The following is a 17,664-nucleotide window of genomic DNA, read 5'->3' as shown; positions in this document are numbered from 1 at the left end:
AATATATTCGACATACTCTTCGATTTAAAGTTTTTTTAGACCACAGTTTAAAATTTTCAACATCATAATTTATATAAATTGTACTGAAATCTAATAATTAGACTACATTTTAGTCGAGAGTATTGCTAGCAGATGACGCGAGGCTAGCTCAGCTGATATTGTTTACTGATAAAAAGCCGTGAACAGAAGGAGAAAGATGATCGTCATCTTGATGGGCGTTTGTGGTTGTGGCAAGTAGGTTTATTGTCATGACATAATACGTTGAAAGTACTGGCAGTGTATATTTTCCTTTTTTTCAGCTGCAAAAATATTTCTCCATAATATAGTACTGTTAAACCTAAACACTTTGTTGAGTTCAAGACAAATGTAATTTGGGGTGCAGAATAAAAAAGTTATTTGCCAAATAAGTTAGGGTGGGCCACACAAAATGTAAATCACTGTTATATACTTTTTCTGACCCCCCACCCCCCCACCCCCACCCCCACCCCCACCCCCACCACCACCACCTTGTGCTTTATGTCCAGTGCCTTATGCTGGCCCTTACCTGTTATATTTTCCTGATGTAATTTCCTTTTAAAAAATTAATTGGCAAGTGAACTCGAAATAAATACCAAATATAGTTTCTGATTAGCTTTTTTGTACGGGAGTGTTTATATTTAAATGGACCAATGGAAATTACTTTTTTTTTTTTTTTTTTTTTTTTTTGTTTCTGTTAATTTGATGTGTTGTTAATAAATTCATTTCATTATATGACAGATGTGTATCTTTGATTGAATTTATGGATCCATTAACTGATTGTATTCACATTTTAGAACAACCATTGCTCAGTTGCTGTCAGACAAGGTATGTAAGTTAATTTAGATTTCAAGACTTCCATTTCTATTTTTTACCTTAAAATTATAAATCAACAGACACTATGGGTCTGGACATTTATCTATAGCCATGCATCACCCATGTCTGATGTCACCGTAGTTGTCTGTATGGACTTTCCTGGATTTTTTTTATTGATCCTAAACACCATGTAGCATGAAAAAACAACTTTTAATTATTCTAACTATCATGAAGTAGTGTAACTTTTATGAAATGGCATTCAAAGAAATTAATAAAATCTATAACCATATAAAACAGAACACTACTTTTAAATATTCTAATTTATATTTAACTGCAACTAGCTTATGCGTGATGTACAGGTGTATCAGTACCTAGTATACTGCAGATATATAAATATGTGAATATTTATGAGAAGCAGGCTTATGCATGCACGACAAAAAATTGTCACCCAAGGGATAGGGGTAATACGTGCATGCATTATGCTAATGAACCATGTGGAGTGCAGCATTTTGTTCATACAAATAGGATGCATTTTCTTAATGTAACTTTAAATATCTGTGACAGAAACATTTTCTGAATGTCCAGAACAACAGTACTGGGTAGCACTTTAAAAAATTAACAATAAAAAAATTAGCTGTGATTATTGTCTAGTAATATAATTCCACCAAAAATGACAAAAAGATGTTTTGTGTGCCTTCATTGTTTATTGGTTGTTTATAATTTTAATCTCTTTTAATGACATTGCTTCTTTTAGCTTTGCCATTTATGTCCGTCCATTTGACAGCTTTGCTACCTTGTTTTTCTTTAAGAAACATTCACTGAGCATGCTAGAAGTTTTTTTTAACATACTGGTAATGACTATGTGAAATATCAGCACTGCTAATTAGTTTTTAGTCATAATCCTTTATGTCTCCTCTTTAACCCAAGCAAAAATATTAGTAAAGGACAAACATAAATATGGTGTTCGAAATTTGGCCGATAGCCATTATTGAAAGGTCCCACAAGTAAAAGAATAGTGTTAGTTATTATATAGCATTAGATAATGTTAATTTGATTAAAATTACGTAATGTTATAACGTAAAAAATAAATATCACACTTCCCTTTGTTAGGTACACACACTAGATTAAATTTCTTGTATTTTGGCAATGTTTTGTAAGGCTGCATTTGATTTGTCATTTTGGCAGCATCATTGAACAAACTTTTATAACTTGTATGTTTATTAGGTAGGGTGGCCTATTGCTGAAGCTGATGACTATCATACACCAGATAACAAAGCCAAAATGGCCAGAGGGATTCCTTTGGAAGATCAGGTACAGTGCTTGTATCGTGTTTCTAGTTGTAAATCTTTGAATAAAAAATTCTTAAAGAATTTAATTATTCAAGGACACCTGTCAGCTAGTCACAAAAAATATTATAAATATATATTACATTTCAGATTTTAAATCTTGACATGTAAAATTTGTTTGCCATGCTGAAGCCAATATTGTTATCATTGTTAATTTTTGAATAAAAAGGTTTCATAATGTTCTTATCTCAGTGATAACTTTATTGTAACCATTGTGGTCTTTTACATATTTTACAGGACAGACTACCATGGCTTCTGGCATTGCACCAAGTCATTCAAAGGTCTGTGTGATTTTTCAATATTGGTCAAGTTGTAATGCTTTCATAATGCTAGGATCATGTCGCTACCAATAATACTTGTAGTGAAATGATAGCGGCTATTAGCCATACTGGTTTCAGTGTGGCATGCCTCGTACAAATCCTGAATGCTGAATTCTGATTATTTTTCACAACATGCAATTCAAAGTACTTAACATATCTAAGATTTAGAATACAGAAGATGCACAAGAGTAATTTTATTTTGATACAAACTTAGTTGGCTTTTATTATGAATACTGCTTTTCTTTCTTTCATCAATGTCTCTTTTAATGTAAGTTTGAATGTTAATATGCAAACAAAGATCAAAGGTATTTCTCTCCAAACATAAAAGTTCTTTCTGTGATCACCATTTATCAATTTATCAATAACCCGTTTTTTTTAGGTGGCTTGATGAAGGTTCATCTGGAATAATTACATGCTCCTCTCTGAAGAAGATCTACCGGGAAATCATTCTAAATGGTAATGTTGGGACTGAGGATTTTGCTGAAGATAAAAATTCAAGTAGGATAAATGGGGCAGCATTCCTTCCACAGAATGTCAAATTTGTCTACTTGAAGGGAGATAAAGAAACAATTGCTCAACGAATGCAAATGCGAACTGGACATTTTATGCCTCCCTCATTAGTTGATTCACAATTTCAGACACTTGAGGAGCCAACAGAAGAAGAAAACTGCATTATAATGGATATTGCTGAACCCCCAGATAAGATTGTTCAAAAGCTTATTCACTCTTTTGACAATATTGGAACGGTAACCTAAAAACAAATTCACAAATGTGCTGTATTTATTCTCGTTGGTACTTTATAAGATAGTAAACCGGCCATTTAAGACTGTTCAGTATTGATCATTACTGAATTGGTCCATTTCAACTCGAAGTTTTCCAGAGACAGCACCATATATACTATACAGTATCAGAGTTGGAGATTCTGTTATCACAACAGAAGTTAGAAACGTGGGTGTAATTTTCAACTACAAATGTGACATGACAACACACATAAACAGTGTGTAAATCATATTTTAGTTTGCAACGAATATCTAAGATTCTTCACCTTATTGACAGCAAGCAAACGAGCTACTCATCCATGCATTTGTGACTTCTAGACTGAATATATTTCATAATTGTTCTTTGTGCAGTATTCATAAAGTAAAATTAATCAAGGACACAGTGGCAGCTAGTCACAAAAATATTATAAACACCTGTCATTAATGATTTTAAATCTTGACGAGTAAAATTTGTTTTTCAATACCTAGGGAAATAAACTCATATATTGCCAGTCAAAATTCTGTCTGCTTACAGTCAGATATCAGTAGGGAATGGGCTGTGATAGGTGTGACAGTCTATCACTTGGTGCTCTTATTCAGTCAGTTGCCCTCACTCCTTTCCCAAGAAAATAACCATTACTTTCTAAGCCTCTGTAAAGGTTTATTATCTAGTCTGCACTCTGCCTGCCCTGTCCCTGATAGACTAAAAGACAGGAATTTTTAAAAATTTCTTCTAGGATTATTCCAAAAAAACTGTCTGTTAAATCAATATCTTTTATTAACAGTAATTAATGTATTTACATATGATATTAAGATCATAACATGCAGCGATTTAGAGTTTTTTGAAATATTTCAGCAGTGAAGGTGACTTAGTTGTTTTGGATTTCTGTTTAACATGAGAATTTGTGGATGTTTTCTGATTCCACTGGGTTAACAAGTCCTTTTGAATATCTGGAGGCAGCTGTGTGAAAACAGATTTGTCAATGTCAGGAGGGACCATGATGTTCAATGTTTTGTCTGTTGTATCCAATGTGCCACTATCAAAATGTAATGAATTTTTGTCATCATTTTTCTTGGAAAATGACATTTGACAAGGACTTAATATTGAACCTTCTATCTGAGCACCAACAGTCAAGTCTTTTTCCCTGCATGTATCCGTGGTTGTTGAGTCAACTTCAGTCTTTGTGCCTGGTAAAATGTTGCCAGCATTTCCATTATTGCTATCACAATATTGGGTTGTGTCCGTGGCCTTAAGGACACTGGCCTTAAGGCTGGAGTCAAGAATTTGGGCTTTTAACAAATCTGCATTGGCTAACACTTCTTGTTTCAGTTCTGGAGGTAAAGCATCAAATACAGACCTATCAATGTGATCAGGAAAAGAAACCTCTGTACCTGGCACATCCAATTTCAATCTCTTTGTGTCAACATCATGGCGATGACTTGGCACTTCAGTTCTTTTTTCCTTTCTTTCTGTCCATCTTAAAATTGAACTCCCAGTATTTGATTTACTACACATTTTGCTTTCTTTACCAGGTGGACTGTGAAATGACCAACTTAATGGAGGGTTCTGAGGCTGCTGTGACCGCTCATCAAACAAAGTCTGCTTTTGTCTTTCCGTAAAGTTTGCTATTGTTCCTGCAGAACTGATATGTGTGGCACTAGTGGAAAAATATGCATTAATTGTACTGGCATATGCTGGTGTTGCATCAAATTTGGTAAAACCAAGGTTGAGCAAAGTTAGGTGGAATGGTTTTTTTGTGTCTATGATCTTGTGGAATAATTCCATGGCAATCTGCAACAGTCTGTCCTTCTTCCTTTCAGAATTATCTGAAAATATATCTCAGAAGTATAAAAAAATCAAAATATCACAAAGCATCGGCGTTTTTGCCATTTTTTCTCAAAAATAGATTGTAGGGAATCAATGTTACAAGAAAACTTTTTTCCATGCAGGGAAATAATTAAACAATTTCGCTTCTTAATACTCATTTCATCTTCATCTGGATAGTCTTGTTATTACTGAGCACACAATACGAAGCAATAGTTTTGTTATTACCTAATGCGAAAACATGACTAGGAACTCTGCATTGTCTACTTTCTCTCTTAGACCACTGCCCTTCTTTATCTAATTTTCTGAGGGTTAATCGTATTATTCCAGGTAGTCTTCCATCTTCCTCTAGTCTGCAAGAGAGCAAAGTTGTCAGTAAAATTGTGATTATTTAGTGACTTTAAAAGGACCAGAACACAAGACAATTATATTGTCTTCTTTCTTCCCATTTTCTCAAGAGAGTTGGAACTAATGCATAAATATCTTGTATATGTGGACACCTCTCTGTCTACAGACAAACAAATATACCAAATTTCTAGGTAATAGCAAACTAATACTAAAAAACTGGGGTAAATTCATTAAACATATTCATTAATTTAACTTTCTTAGCATATCATTCGCATAACCCAAACTTTATTCAGAAAACGGCAAAATCAAACCCATAATTTTATTTATTGCTTTCCTTGCCACAACAAATGACTTGTCTCAAATTATCAATTGGATTCGTATAAAACATATTAAATATAATACATACCTTTTTAATAAGTTGTCCAAGAGTCCACCAATTCTGTTCTTTACATCCTCCACATCCTGGCATTTTCTGAAGGAATCTTCATCGCTGATAGACTAAAATGGAATGACTGTGCTTTTAAACTATTAACAAAATAAATGTCTTTAAAGGGGGAATTTCAAATAACATCAGTTGATTGCATTTTGAATGAAATCATTATCAGTATGTAAATGATGTTCAAGTACCTAAATTGTGATTTACAGAGGATGTATTCTACAAAGCAAATATCATACTTGAGCCTGTCCTGTTGTAACAACAGGGGACTGGTCACTTCCAGTTTGAGCCATGCTGTTTCCAAATTCCCCTGTCAACACAGACTGGTCTACTTCTTGAAGCTGTGATATAGTTTGGATTCCCAGAGATGCAAGTCTCTTTGCGGTAGAGTGACCAATACCTTGAGAAAACATGTTATTTTTACTGTAACTTTGTTGGTTTTGGTTATTTTCCATCTATGTGCATTTATGCAAACAGTGTGTTTTCTTTTGAAAGCTTACAAAATTTCTTATGAAAAAAGTAAAAACAATGTTATTACATAGGAAGGTCAGTGTATACTTCACAATACATCTTTTGTGGATGCATAAAGAAATTTCTATTGAAACAGATCTGTATTAATTTTTCAAACTGCACAATTATTACAAGATCAAGTTATACCTGGGATTGCTCTGACAGCCTCAAGACTGAGCATTAACTCAAATGTGTGCTCAGGAAAAAGCACAGTTTGCTGGTTAGGCTTATGAGTACCAGCCACAAGTTTGGACAGTAGTTTATTCCAAGCTATTCCAGCACAACATGAGATGCCAAGCTCTTCTTGCAAAGCACTGCGGATATCTGCAGCAATCTGGGTACCAACTGTCAGGCGAGCATGGCATCCACATGTACAGCTATCTACAAAGAAAACTAGATAGTGTCAGGGGGTAGCCATCACATACTCCTGCATTGTCAAGGGTCCTTCATATCTATGCTGGTACATGGGAAATTTATTTAAAAATAAATCTGCTTTCATATTTGGATATTTAGAAGTATCAGAAACTATATCTCAAGGTGCATTATACCCTGAAGAGCTCACGGACATCTCTGATGATAGGTCTATTAATCCCCAAAGTTTCAACTTCTTCATTCTAATGGTCCAGGAGGAAGCAACAGAAATTACAAGTGCACAGACAGTTCATAATATAAGCGCATTTAATGTTTGTTTGCAAAAAGTACAAGAGAAAGGAGAAACGCTTAACAAGAAAATATTATAAAATGACTCCAAATTAATCTCACCAGCACTGTCTTTTTGCCCTTGGCCATAAATGTGACCTTTTACTTCTTCTTTGGTACTTGGGTCATTTAATCTCATTCTCACCATATCACTGACATCCAAGAAGTTCTCATCAAAACCAAGCCGTTCTACTTTAGGTGTGTACTTCAACAGAAAATCTAACAAGAAATAAATAGCAGAATACTTAACATCATAAATGACCATGTACTACCTTTCAAAGCTGACAGCACTATATTTAACTAGCATCTGCTGTCTTGCATATGAATAACTTGTTATCAACAAAATCTAGTTTACTTTAAAAAATCTGACTATGAATTCACAAGGGCAAAGTAAGACTCTCTACAAGTCAGTCTAGTTAATAAAACAATTTGGAAGACTTTTTATCTCCAATGTTTTGGATGGGGGGTTCACCAGACATGGTACAGTATTAGTGTGTTTTTAAAGGGGGCAAGTAAACCTTACAGGCTTTTCATATGTACCGGGTACTAATGCAACTTTAAAATACCTAATTCTTGGATTGTGCTTAATACAAATTCATACCATTTTTTAAACATACTTGTTATTTTATATGACATTTCTCTGTAGTGTGTCAGATCCTCCCCGTTGACAAGAACAATATCTGGACACTTCTTCTCTGCATCTTTAACATAACTCAGTTTGGATATACCACGTTCACGTGCTACATAGTTACACGTAACCACTATGTTCTTCTGTTGAATGCCTATAAAATAGAAGTATTTAAATATGAGCGAGCTTTCTAACAGATAGTTCTATTCATGATATTTTTCTCTCCGTTAATTGTTGTTGAAAAACATACACCTATTGGTACCTCATTCGACATTACAATTTTAATGTGTTTGTCTAGTGAAACTTTTTTCTGCATACATACCCAAAGGTTTTGTTCTTAGCTCTGGATTCCTTAACATTTCAACCTGTGCATAAAAACAGTCAATGTCGATGTGAATGATAGTCCTTGCATGATTCTCTGGGCAAATACTAAGGGATCCTAATGAGATAAACACAGCACTTATAATATTAATAACATTAAATAATGTAAAGTAAGCCTTCTCCAAAACAACAATACATAATGCCAGTCATAGTTGTAGACAACAGTGACTATCATGAACAAGCAAACAGCAATGTGGAAAGGTAACAGAAGTTTAACTCTTCCTCAAAACAAAACCTCTGATGGCCCTGCAAAATAATTAACTACACACATTAATTAGCGTATTATTAGTATTTGTTCAGCAAAAAAAAAAAAAGAAATAAACCCATTAAATTAAATTCTTTAAAACTGTTAGATCATTGTGAGAGATGTTACTAAATAATTGAATCAGCCTTCCTTCATTTAGGTAAAAAGTGACTATTATATCCACAGTTAACTCTATAAAATGAATGCCACACATAAATTTACCAGAGCAACTGGGTTTGCTGCTGCTGCAAGAGAATGCAGTGTTTCCCCCTCCACTGCCAGCCTCTCCTTCTACTGGGAGGCTCCAATCCTCAGATTCGTCATCAGACATCTTTCCAGCTCTGCATTAAAAGATTGCATAAACTAAGGTTGATAGCTGTAGAAATATATAGACTTCAATCTAAAATCCCGAGCCCTGGAAAAAAGACAACATCCTGTGTAAACACAAATACTTCCCCGTCTATTCCCCACAAAATGCCAGGGGTAATCCTAGAGAAAGGGCAAAGTCAGTATACATTGTGTTACTATTACCTTCTGGATATCAGACATGAAATAAATATCCTACCAAGTACATGCGGTAGCTTTCCTGCCAACATGCAAGGCCACCGCACGTGTGGTTATTTTTGTTGACATAATTTGTCAAAGTCTCGTTTCTCAAGAGAGTTTTACGAGGTGCGCTGTTTTTCAAAAAGATGCAGTGCGCACTTCCGGGTTAAGAGGTTTGCAAGTTAGTTTGTTTACTAAGTATCAAGGTATAATATTCAGAATATTTCTCATTACTACAGAATATACTGCAAGTTTTTTTTACTGAAATTGACGCATGAAGACATCAAATATAATTTTATGTTATTTAATTACACAATTCTATGTGAAAATGGCTGTTTTGTTTAAAGACTTTAAAAGCTTCTAGGGCTGCTAGCTACGCACGCACTTATCACACACCCCTAACACGGTTTCTGACATGGTAAAGAAAGTGCTTACGTGTCAAACTTTGTGCTCAAGAAGCATGTTCTTACCTAGCACAGACAGTACATATCAGAATCGTCAATATTTTCTGTGGCATGAATTTTCGTGCTAGTTCTTACCAAGCATCTAAGGCTAAAAGTGAGCCAAGCGACAGAGGCAATTGGAACATTCATCATACAATGTAAAGTACCTCTAAGCTGTCAAAATCTCTTCTAGCCGTTTTAGTAACTAGTGAAAATGACAGAAGCGTGATGAGAGTAGAACTAGAAAAGTGAGTTTCTATGCGGTGTTCTCAAAGACTCGTACAATGACAATAATGTACGTGATCACTGTATTAAATTGATTAATGATAATAATACATATAATTTCCTGTAAATCACAATATTACCCTATAAACATTTTTTTAAATTGAATTCATTATACATTTGCATACATCAAAGTAAGTTACAGAGACCGATAGAATCAAAATGAGGACAGACCATCAGTAAAAACTGTATTGGGAATGAGATGAATAGATATACAGTATACATGTACACAATATATACCATCACAATTAAAATATAACTTTGCATGGGCTCTGTGCGTGGGACTTTTTCATAGCTTTCAATATAACAATGTTGCCAAGATTGAAGTTAGGCTCGGTAGATGGATTGTAACCTTTAAAAATATTCTTCAAATAAATTAACATTATTGTGAACATAAACCTTAACTAGTATGTCATGTATGTGAGGGCTTTAAAGACTTTCAATGTAGACTTTGTCTAGGATCAGTATACATTTAGCACCCAAACCCAACAGAGAGGTGCATTTCATATGTTGAAGTGTCAAAAAATAAAATTGAATGAATTCAAAGTTTTATTCAATTTTTTAAAACGTGTATAGAACAAAAATCCACGCTTGTCTCAATTTAAATTCAAATTTTAATTTTACCATATCTTTTACATTACGGAAAGAGCCCTAAATAGTAATATATGTTCCAAAAACGTACGTTCCGATATATTTTGTAGTGGTTCAGTCATGGTAAATTAGACATGACGTCAGGACATTTTTATAAATAAAAAACTATAACTCAAGGGGCTTTGTGTCATGGCTAATACTAGGTAACTTATGTTCCCTAGAAAAATTGTTACAATGTTTCATTATGTTTAAGCACTTGGTGCAAGAGAAAATGATGTTTTCTTTTGCTGACCGAAAAATATATTGTGATTCCATGATAGTTTGACATTTCTTATATCATATTTGGAGCACAATGGGAAAAATAATTTATTTTATGCTTATTTTGCTGTTGGTAGGGTGTATTTTCCCTGTTTTTTTTAATATTCAGTGACAAGCAAAGTAAAGTAGCTCTAAGACAATTAATTGCTCCATACAAAAGATTATTATAATTTTTTACAAGGTTATACTTGTAGGAGATAAATCAAAGAACAAAATCCAGTAATGATTGAATTTTCAAAGTAAGTAAAGTGTTTCAGAGTTGAACGTTTTGTATTTGTGACAGTAACATATGTTCCTTTTTGGGGATAGAAGTTGAATTATTTTTTATTAATCATGGTTCCTGGAGAGTGAAACTTTGATATAAACTTCTTCACGTGGGACCCTAAAATAATCAGACAGTTTGCAATCTGTGCACTAAATATTTTAAGAGCTTGCCTGTGACATCAATTGCACCTCTATATTGGATTTGGGTGTTAGGTGTGTAGACACACACACACACACACACACATTTTTATTAATTTTTCATATTTCATTGCCTCAATTTTCAGCATTCTTAGCCTTAGCCAGTGGTTTATCCACAGCTCAACCTATTTTGATAAAAGGTGGTGTTCAGTTATCTGTGTTATCAATATGTTAACCCTCATCTCTGCAATGGCCCATATAGATATTCATGCATGTATATGATAGATACCAGTATTATGAAATTGGCTTCCAAGTGTTGTGACCCTTGTTATTTAGATTAAAACTTAGTTACATGTATTGACAATGAGGTCAGTGTGTGGAGACTGCTCTTGATAATTGATAAAATGTGATAATTGTTAATTTAATGTGTAATTCGGTTATTGGGAATAAAGCAAGATATGTGATAGGTAAATTATTCACTCAAAATGTCAGTTAGCCTATTTAACACAGCATTTGGCTAGATGTTAGTAGTGTAAGAAACTAGGTCTAATTTTGTGTTGAGCTATTACCCACTGTGCTTTACAGTGAGGTGAGACTGACTAGCAGCATTGAAGGAAATGACAGCTGTTGACAATGGCCATGCTTGAAATATCAGATATGCAGCTGCTGAATAGTTTGGTGGTAATTTTCTAATCTACACTATATATAGTATGGTAGTTAGTGTAGCAGTTCACTGAATCCATTATAATTATATCACTGGGTCTAAGTGTGAAGAAAAATAACTGATAGGTGACATTGGAGACTGTTGTCAGAAACAAAGATTTTGTTTCTATATAATATATCCAATCATCAGACTTCTTATTCTAGTTAGAAGTTTGAACAAAAGACTTCATTCTTGGTTCTTTTGGATATTATTTTCATAAGGACTTATTATGTATTTATAAATGATAGAATGTCCATAACCAACATGTTGTGTAGAAGTTTGACTAAATCCTTATACCTGTACTGAAGTTTTTTGTATATATTTTCAGAAGAATGTGGACATGGTTGAGGATGCCCAGCCATGTAACCTGTACAGAGAGGTTCTGATATTACAGCACCACACAGACATTGTCAGAGCTCTGGTCAAGGTAGATGACCACAGGTAACTTGGGTCCATCTATCTTACTTTGAGTTTAAGCTACCTGTCAACTGATAGTTTTCCTGCAGATTGGATGAGACTTACTGAGAGTTGAGATGACGACAATATTTTCCAAATTTGAATGTGTTATAAATTTCCATTTCAGGTGTATCTCTGCTGGAGATGACTGCACAGCAGCTTTGTGGGATATAGAGGTAAGGACATACAGTGTACATAGTACAAAAAAGTATCTGTTTTACACAGACCTATTTTATATCTTTTAAGATATTTGCTGACAAAATACCAGTATCACATTAATTTGTTATTTTATTTCAAATCACTAGATCTTATTATTTTGTTTGACCTGAAAGATATTTTGTTTATTGTTTTTAGCATTTAAAATATAGCATTCCAAAGACCATAAAAAGAAACATCAGAAGGAGATACATAATTTTCCTTTAACCTTTAATTTTATCTGCAAACTTGTTACACAAAGCAACTTTCAATTTTCTTGTGCTGATGTTTAGGATGGTCGTAAATTGAATGTTTTCTCTGGACACAAACTCCCCATCAATTGTATACTGCTACTTAAACCAGAGCCAGGAAGTTATGATGATATACTATTGATAACTGGAGCATCTGATAAACACATCAAGGTAATCTGTTATAGTTTGTATATGTTTTTCATATTTGAGTTTGTGTGTGTGTTACAATGGTACTAGAGTAACCCATGCAGGGATGTGATATTTTGATATAATTATAGATTCCATGTTCTTTAATTATCTTAAACTGAGGTATATGAACTACTCTGTTAAACTAAGATTCAGACTGTATTTTATAAATTTTTAAAAAAGGTACATGCACATATCATTAATTGATATTTTTTGTAGGATGAAAAAAATCATAGAACTTCACTCTGTTCAAGATTTAATACTTGCAAATTGATACATGTAGGTATGGAACATAGAAACAGGGCAGTGTCTTGAAGATATTACAGAACACAACAGTTCAGTCAAAGTAAGCACAGAGTTTTCTTGTCATCAGAATGAATAAGCTCACTTTTCAGAAAATATTCATCTTGTAGTAACTATTTTCTTGAATATTGTTTTTCATAAGTTCAGGATTTTTTTCTTCACAATTATTTTAAAAGAAAAAAAAAGAAACGTGAGCTGTTAAAGTATTTTGAAAAATGTGGCATCTTGATTTGTCATGTTTTCAGTGCTTGGCCTCCCTACCAGCATTTGATATCTTTATATCAGGAGGGGAGAAATTGTGTGCGTGGAGCAGGAAGGGAAAACAATTACATCAAGTGGAAAACCCAGGGAAAGGTAACACTTACTGTCGATGGGACTTGTATTGAATTTTCTTTTGGGAATTTTTCTCATCCTTGTATGAAATGGAAACAGTCTAGAGTCTAAAAATAATACATAACATACTTTAGAATAGTGAAATTTGTTAATGGTCATGAGCATGCTGGCAAAGTATAAAACTGTTGGTTATAGATTTTTATGAAACTGGGGATATTTATTTAAAGTGTTTTATGTTCTTTTCAGCCGATATTCAGTTTTTGCTGCCAATCAAGGAGAACAGATTTGTTGCAGCCTGTGAAGAATCATTATGTCAGTAAATAATAAAAATTTTATACAATTATAATGCACTCTTTTTGTATAGCTGGAAGTAATGGCATTTGTTAAAACAGAGGCTTTTAGATTGTTAACAATGTTTGTTTGTGGTTTACCCTTATAACCTCTAATGAAGGTGTCGAGTTAAACATGAATAGGATAGTTGCATTTAAATTTTAAGTGGTTTCCATGCATTTTGTACTCCACTGCAACATAATGTAGTTATGTTGTTGTCAAGAATATTTTTATATTTGCAGATGTTTATACTGTTGAATATTGTGGAGACAGTTGTGAGATCAAGTTTTTCAAACACCTTTTTCGCCAGCACAGGGAGGCCATTGGAAGCCTTATAAATGTACCTGGTAAGTTTTCTTCGTGTCAGAATCATAATATTAGGAAACTGTTGTCTTATCTCACAACATTTTAACTGTGGAACTGTGTTAGGAAAGCAACTGACAGTCAAAGAATGTAAGATGGAAATGGATATATCACTCAAAATGTTGATCAGGCCCCAGTTTCACAAAAAAGTCTAAGGTTTGACCTTACTGAGATTTGGTTGGTTGAGTCAGAATTTTTAGCCTCTTCAGGAGCTGTCAGAACTTTTTGTTTACAACTGAAACTGAACAAATTTTGAAAAGTATATACCTTTTTCAAGATATTCTGTTATAATTTCATTGAATGTTAATGTTAATTTTATTTGAAAATAAAATGGGACATTGTTTCATGTCTTTACACTTTTTGACCACAAGATGCCCCATGATGACATCCTGGCATTTTACTGTTACCATGGTTTTGAATAATATTGTATCAAAGTTTAAATGTCCAAATTGTTTGTTTTGCCTCATTTCATTGTTCAAAAAAGATCATTCATGATTCAAAGATGGCATGATCTGCCATGTAGAAAACTTTTCGCCAATCTTTAAAAGAGTTAAGGCTGCTGTTGGCAAAACTAAGATTTTAGATTCTTTGTTGGACATGCTTAGTTGGCTACAGCCTACAAAGCTTTGTTAAGTCAACTAGCTGATAAATGGTAAAAAAAGATTTGGTAGAATTTTTTTGTAAACAGGGGACAAGTTGTGGAAAAAGACATCTTAGAACCAGCAAAATTCCACCATATTTTAAGCAGAAGTAATAGCTTGTTGAATCTCAAGTTAAAGTTATACTTACTTTTTAGATGGATCATTTGCTAGCGGCTCTTTGGATGGCCTGATTGTGCTATGGTCTTCTCATACTTTGTCTGCCATTAGGCAGTTCAACCAGATTAAGGAAGAGAAAGAATTTAGAGGCATAGACAACCACTATCCCTTTAGTATTCAACATATGATCTCACCAGAGAAGGTAAGCTGCTTCAAAAATTATTATTATATTCATGCATAATAAAATATCAAATGTTGAATTAGCAGAAGCAGTAGAGCAATAAATGTACTAAAGCCTTACTGTAACAATTAATAATTTATCTTTAATTTGAAGTCCCATTATTTTTAGGGTTGCATATTTGCTGCGGTTGGAAATAGCATTTATGTTTTTGATATCACAAAAGACCAAGGAAGAATCATTGCCAAGAAGCAGGATGCTCACATGTCCAAGATCAAACACATGGACTTTCTTTATCATGGGTAAGGAGAATTTTTATGGAAATGAAAACAGTGGCATTCTATCACATTTTATGTAGTTAATAACCTGTCATAAATTTTAGGTTAAAAAATTTAAAGTATTAATGTTTTCTATGCCAGTATGTCAGAAAATTGAACTGTTTACATGCATTTAAACCAGCAATAGCTTATTAAATATACATTTTGTTTTACAGCCTGTATCTTGCAACTTGTTCAGAGGATGGTGCTATAAAACTATGGGGTAGAGCCCCTGCAGAAAAGAATGACAAAGACTACTTTATGAACCCTTTAGAGACATTTACTGGCCTGAGGTGACTAGATTTTTCATCGATTTCGGTAAAATTGTAGGATTCCATCTGTAATGACATCACATATCTTTTTAAAAATTCCATAGATGTTACGCTGAGTAAATCTAAAATCATTTTCAAAATTGTTTACTGAAAATGTAGTTAGTTGGTCTCTGATGTGAGAAAAACTGAATTACACATTTTTCATTTGAAATTGAAGTGTTTGAGTAAGTGATTCAAAATCTTTATTGTGGCTGATCAATTTTGGTAAATAAACTTTGTGAATTCCCACTTTTGCAGCAGAGATAAAATTAGAAAGTTGAAGAAGTCTGAGACTGTAGAACCATGTCTATTAGGTGAATGTCTTGGACATTCAGGTGCTGTACAGGTACGTGAAATTGAGGTAACCTGAACAAAATTTCAAAATACTATGCTTCTGCTCCTCTAGCTTCCACAAAACAAAGATGAAGAATATAAATATAATCCATTAAATGGCCTTTTCTTTTTAAAAGTCAACAAGGTTAATGGTATGTCCCTGTTTTAAGGTTTTATTGTCTTTTATATCATTACAGATAATGCTTACACTTCATTGTTATTTTATTGTATATTTTTTAGCTGTTTGTTGACTTTGGTGAGGAGGGATTTGTCTCTTGTGGAGGAGATGGTTTACTCATCTTGTGGAAGGCAAGTTTTTAAAACCATTGAATTTGGTAGATGTGTCTTAAATATTGTTTTTATAATAATAATAGTAATTATTATTATTATTCATTGTACATTTTGCAAATGTATTAAAAGAAGAAAAAATTCAATGATGCTTTTTGATTTCAATTTGTTAGGATGGCGTTCTGCAAAATCTAAAGAGGAGCCAGTTTATAGGCGAGATGACCGGTGCTACGCAGTCCTCTTATACATGCAGTACATTAACAGGCCTTTCCAGACCAATATTTACTGGAGACGATGACCAGGCTACTTTAAGAACAGAGGAGTCACCTAGTGATTGACATCAACTCAGGGACATGTCACACACATATGTGACTCTCCCTTTTTTTCACTACCTTAAATGTTTCTACAAATTAGATAGAGACAGATTTGCCTGTATTCAATTTCTTAAAATACAGTACATCACAGAACAGGATGAAACTTCATATTAGAACATTTTAAAAAGCTCAAAGAGTATAGAGGTCTATGTCTGATCAGAGGCATTTTTCTGACTTTTCTTTTGTGAAATGAGATGATTTAGACTTTGAAGTATTTATTTTGAATAAAATATAATACTAAATTTTATTAGTATGCAAACATTCTTCTTAACACTTCACATGGTTACATTGTAAAAAATATTGTAAAATATAATTTAAGAAAATGTATGTAATAATGTGTGTGTACAACATTTATAATACAGGTGTGGATTGAATTATATCACTTTTGAATTGAGCAAAATTTACATAATGTACGTTCTTTTTTTTTGTGAAAATTAAAAAGTCGATTTTTATTTGTATCTGCTTGCTGACTTTGTTACACTTCTTAGTAGAAACTGTCAATTTTAAGCATTTTGATTGGTTGCAGGAACTCGTTTTTTTTTTTTTTTTTTTTTTTTCAGAATGTACTGAAATATTTTTATCGTAGTGAACACACGTGGTGCAGTCTCAATTATTTAAACTCAAGCTGAATTATATTGCCACAAAATTTTTAATGAAGCACAGATGTGCCTCTTTAATGCAAAAATTCCAACTGCAAATGGGATGCCACAATAAAGTCATTATAAAATATTTTAAATAAGAAAGAAATGAATGAAAGTTTTACATGAAGTTTTGTAAAAAAATCAATAAAAAGTTATTATTTGAAATGCATTCTGGCACATGGAGTACATCAAATAAAATTGACAATTTTACTTCAATACAAGAATTTACAAATGTAAAAAAAATAATAGAAATTGGAGTTTAATATTAAGGTTATTGTTGGAACTTTTTTTTTCATTATTTTAAAAGCCCTTGCAGTGCAAAATACTGCATCTGATTTTGTCTATCTAAATTAGTAATCATTTGGACATAAAGAATTCTTTGTCTATGTTGTATTGTGAATCATAGTGGATGGATGCAATGTATCACAAAAATACT

At 33.1% G+C, this 17,664-nt stretch overlaps 3 protein-coding genes across 8 annotated transcripts; 2 read left to right on the top strand and 1 right to left on the bottom strand.

Annotated features, from left to right (window-relative positions):
- The first annotated feature begins 93 nt into the window (after positions 1–93).
- LOC106178887 (gluconokinase) lies at positions 94–3,774 on the top strand. Its single transcript, XM_013562243.2, has 5 exons — positions 94–234; positions 813–843; positions 2,056–2,142; positions 2,415–2,458; positions 2,877–3,774. Exons 1-5 carry the CDS (start codon positions 197–199, stop codon positions 3,250–3,252), a joined length of 576 nt encoding a protein of 191 aa, XP_013417697.2. The 5' UTR covers positions 94–196; the 3' UTR covers positions 3,253–3,774.
- A 241-nt stretch (positions 3,775–4,015) lies between these two features.
- On the bottom strand, positions 4,016–9,022 carry LOC106178883 (DNA polymerase iota-like). Of its 4 annotated transcripts, none has more exons than XM_087002049.1 (10): positions 8,892–9,022; positions 8,549–8,667; positions 8,024–8,140; positions 7,691–7,855; positions 7,137–7,292; positions 6,522–6,755; positions 6,104–6,264; positions 5,835–5,926; positions 5,309–5,433; positions 4,016–5,082 (listed from the first exon to the last, which is right to left on the bottom strand). In XM_087002049.1, exons 2-10 carry the CDS (start codon positions 8,655–8,657, stop codon positions 4,088–4,090), a joined length of 2,154 nt encoding a protein of 717 aa, XP_086858175.1. In that variant the 5' UTR covers positions 8,658–8,667; positions 8,892–9,022; the 3' UTR covers positions 4,016–4,087. The 4 variants fall into 4 exon arrangements, with proteins under 4 accessions (XP_086858175.1, XP_086858067.1, XP_086858100.1 ...); XM_087001941.1 differs by having other exon boundaries at positions 8,858–9,010; XM_087001974.1 differs by having other exon boundaries at positions 8,549–8,741; positions 8,858–9,009.
- LOC106178888 (WD repeat-containing protein 41) lies at positions 9,013–17,045 on the top strand. Of its 3 annotated transcripts, none has more exons than XM_013562246.2 (14): positions 9,013–9,045; positions 11,940–12,052; positions 12,195–12,243; positions 12,556–12,684; positions 12,983–13,045; positions 13,248–13,356; positions 13,582–13,647; positions 13,908–14,012; positions 14,825–14,988; positions 15,136–15,266; positions 15,458–15,574; positions 15,851–15,938; positions 16,166–16,234; positions 16,387–17,045. In XM_013562246.2, the coding sequence occupies exons 2-14, from the start codon at positions 11,952–11,954 to the stop codon at positions 16,549–16,551; spliced, it is 1,356 nt and encodes a 451-aa protein (XP_013417700.2). In that variant the 5' UTR covers positions 9,013–9,045; positions 11,940–11,951; the 3' UTR covers positions 16,552–17,045. The 3 variants fall into 3 exon arrangements, with proteins under 3 accessions (XP_013417700.2, XP_013417699.2, XP_013417698.2); XM_013562245.3 differs by lacking the exon at positions 9,013–9,045 and adding an exon at positions 11,443–11,589 and having other exon boundaries at positions 15,854–15,938; XM_013562244.3 differs by lacking the exon at positions 9,013–9,045 and adding an exon at positions 11,445–11,589.
- Positions 17,046–17,664: the final 619 nt, after the last annotated feature.

The sequence above is a fragment of the Lingula anatina genome, chromosome 1 (genome assembly GCF_051362555.1).
Source record: "Lingula anatina isolate TDL-2025a chromosome 1, LinAna3.0, whole genome shotgun sequence".
Classification (NCBI taxonomy): domain Eukaryota; kingdom Metazoa; phylum Brachiopoda; class Lingulata; order Lingulida; family Lingulidae; genus Lingula; species Lingula anatina.
Note: the sequence above shows the minus strand (reverse complement) of the source record. Positions and strands in the feature narration are given on the sequence as shown.